Source organism: Hipposideros armiger, unplaced genomic scaffold (assembly GCF_001890085.2).
Source record: "Hipposideros armiger isolate ML-2016 unplaced genomic scaffold, ASM189008v1 scaffold_24, whole genome shotgun sequence".
NCBI classification, from domain to species: domain Eukaryota; kingdom Metazoa; phylum Chordata; class Mammalia; order Chiroptera; family Hipposideridae; genus Hipposideros; species Hipposideros armiger.
The window spans coordinates 5,907,485-5,910,626 of NW_017731374.1; the positions used below are offsets into that span (position 1 = coordinate 5,907,485).

Sequence of the window (3,142 nt, forward strand, 5' to 3'; positions counted from 1 at the left end):
CACCCCAGGTGACAGGTCCTGTTGCTGGGGCACAGATGAACACTGGGAGGCAGATGGAGAAGGGCTTCCCACATCAGTCTGAGAGTTAGTGAAGAGAATCAAAGGCTTTGAGGAGGGCAGGACTCTTGGACTGGCTGGAAGGGAACCTACCAGCCCTTCCTCCAAGTGGGCTTCTGAGGCAGGAGCACGGAGAGCTGCTAACCCTAGTGTTCTGAAGACAGGCCCGCACTCCTCTTCACCCGGCCAGGCAGGGCTCAGAAGCTGGCTAACTCCGGCGTCTGAACTACTGTCCTCAGAGTGCTCACCTCCACCTCACCCTGTGGCTCACCTAGACCCAGGGCTGGCTGTGCAAAATCGTGCTCAGGGAAGGGCCAGTGGAGAAACCTTTGCATCAGTTTCCTGGGTCTTCATCCCAGCCAGTCAATGTCATCGTCATCGTCATCATCACCAAAAAGTGGTGTTGGGGGCGGGCGTCCCTTCATGCTCTGACAAAACAGGAAAGAGTAGTCAGTCCTCACTTGTTCCTGCACCAGATGGACTTCCCACCTGTGTAAGGTGAGTCAGCCAACATGAGCTGCAGCTCCACGCTGGACAGGTGGTGGCTGGTTAGGGTTTCACTGCAAGGACTAACCTTGAGGCCAGCAAACCTAGGCTTCCAGATAAAGCTGAGACAAGCAGGCAGAGAAGGGAGGCAATCCTTCAACAGAGACAAGAAGACCAACTTTGTTTGGCTAATTTTGTCATTTATTTGTGAAACACGTGTATTGATTTGACAGGTTTCCTCTCATGCAGCAACTTACATATTTCATGTGGGGAAAGAAGGGTCGAAGGGGAGAGAAAGGAACAGAAGTAGAGTGGCCCTAAGGAAAGAGAGGGTGCAGGAGGATGAAGGGACGTAGGGAAGAATACAAGCACATCTGAAAAAACACGGTTGCTGCCTAAGGTGTCCTGTCTGGCTCTGAACATGGCCCCATCTGAGAGAGAGTCAAATTTAGAGGTTTGGCCACATTCCCAAATGGAGAATCCCACGAGATGAAGAAAACCCAGGAACACAGGGCCACAGCTTCCCACACCCTGGTCTCACTGGCCCTTCCTTCCTCCCTCCGACCAGGGGGATACGGGCCATTGATGGGCCAATGCAAGATTGGTGGCCTCCTTTTCATGGCTTGAGCTCCTGGCCTTTTTCTTCTGGAACAGGTCCCATGGGGGCAGCAGGGACTGACACTAGAGACAGGCACACATTGAGTCTTCTCTGGCCCAGGAGCTGACTTCACAGGGCCGGCCAAAGGGAAGGCAGTGTGATGTGGTCAGAGGTCCCTGGGTTAATTCCATCCCCACCACCAATGAAGACTTTATACCTCTCTGGGCATCGGTCAAGTGATCTCTAAACTTTGACAGTACAGGATTTAAAAGTGTGGCTCACTGCTTCTGTTTTGTTCCGGCTAAAGTTCTGGCTCTACATTTACCAGTTACATAACCTTGGACCAGCTATATAACCGTGGANCTCTCTTCTGATGACTGTTCCTCACCTCACTCCCAGCTCCTGGGAGCTTTCAGCTGAAGCCAGCACTTGATCCCTGGAGTTCAGAGGCCATTGCAGCTACCTCTCCTCAGAGAGACAGCCCAGGTGTAGTCTTGTTGTGCCTCGGAAGGCTGCTGTGACCAGCAGAATGGAGAGACCACCACCCGGGGGAAGGATTGTTGAGCCCATGATGACTTAACTGTCTGACTCAAAACGTACGAATTTCCAAAGATCTTCAGGACCGGGAGATGGGTTCTGGGTGACGGGCACAGAACCTGGATACACTTTGCTTTCCTGATTTGTGCCTTATCTAGAGGAGTATCTTCTATTGGACTTTCTGACCTCCTCTGTCTTTGGGGGACAGAGACCAAGCTGGCTTTTTTTTCTCACCTTTCTGCCTTTGGAACATGTGAAGATTATCTCTTCTGTGTATCATGCTGACAAACAGATTTTTCATCTTTTTCCGCTGAACTCCTGGTTGGCAATTGCACATTAATACAACATTTTTAATGAAATGACTTCATTTCATTCATGATAGATGGCAGCATCTGCTGGGGCCTGCTTCCCTTTCTTGGGGGAGAGTGACGGGTTAAAGGCAGAGAAGCAGGACTGTTATTAAGGTTCTTCTGGATGGAGTGAGGTCCTCCCATCAGACTGCACTGACTGCCGGAGGAAGATTTACCGCAGGTGTCTGGGAACTCGTCATGGCCTTAATGCCCCCTTCTATCCTGATCCTCCTCCTATGCAGAACGGAGAGCTGCACTGAATAACGTTCAATATTAATGTTCTCTATTTCTTACCTACTGCTCACCCCTAACAAATATGATTCATTCACTAAAATAATGACTAAGCCACAGGGGGGTACTGATTGAAGATGCAATTAAGCAGCTGTATAATAAACCAAATAAACCAATAAACCAAAGCATTACATTTGTAGAGTTAGAGTAACTCTCCAGATATTTAAACCTCTTCACTTTACAGAAAAAGAAACAAGAGACCCAGGGAGGAAAAAAACATTGCTGTGTAATGTAATATCTATGCTTAAGTACCTCATGGACTAGATGAAAGATGGTCTTAAGCTTTGGAATTTAAAAAGAAACACATTTTAATAAATATATATTTTTAAACAGTGTGTGATCCTTATGTTTCTTCTCAAAGAGCAAGCACACGTAACCCTTATAACACCTGCAGGAGCTGAATGGGGCGAATGGAGCTGGTAGTGCTGGCTGTAGAGCTGTCTGAAGACTGAGTCGGTCCATCTGCTATGACAGTGATACCTCTGTGCTCAGGGAAACCCAGTCCTGAAACACTGTGCCCGGGCAGGCACTCCACAATCCCAGCCCAAGCAAGTCACTCTTTGGTTCATGTAACAAATACTGATTGGGTGACTTGAGAAAAATAACTGTCACACGGACTATAAATACTTGTGTTGGCACAATTATTAGCACCTTCCCTCCCTGAGGGCAGAGGCAAAAATGTATCAAAACCATGTTTTAACTTACATGAAGAAGTAACTGTAACAGTAACAGTGTGTGACAACGCCTTCAGGATTGATCAGTACACTCTCCCCACATGCAGGGAATTGTAAAGCTGCTGAATGTCACAACAGGTGTCAAGATT

General features: G+C 48.1%; 1 protein-coding gene across 1 annotated transcript in view; it reads right to left on the bottom strand.

The window, feature by feature from the left end:
• Window positions 1-6: 6 nt before the first annotated feature.
• Window positions 7-3,142, bottom strand: part of FKBP15 (FKBP prolyl isomerase family member 15) — a 65,094-nt gene continuing 61,958 nt past the window's right edge. Inside the window, exon 21 of the mRNA XM_019635796.1 lies at window positions 7-485. Coding sequence (XP_019491341.1) covers window positions 408-485 — 78 coding nt within the window. The 3' untranslated portion in view covers window positions 7-407. The remainder of the gene's footprint in view (window positions 486-3,142) is intronic.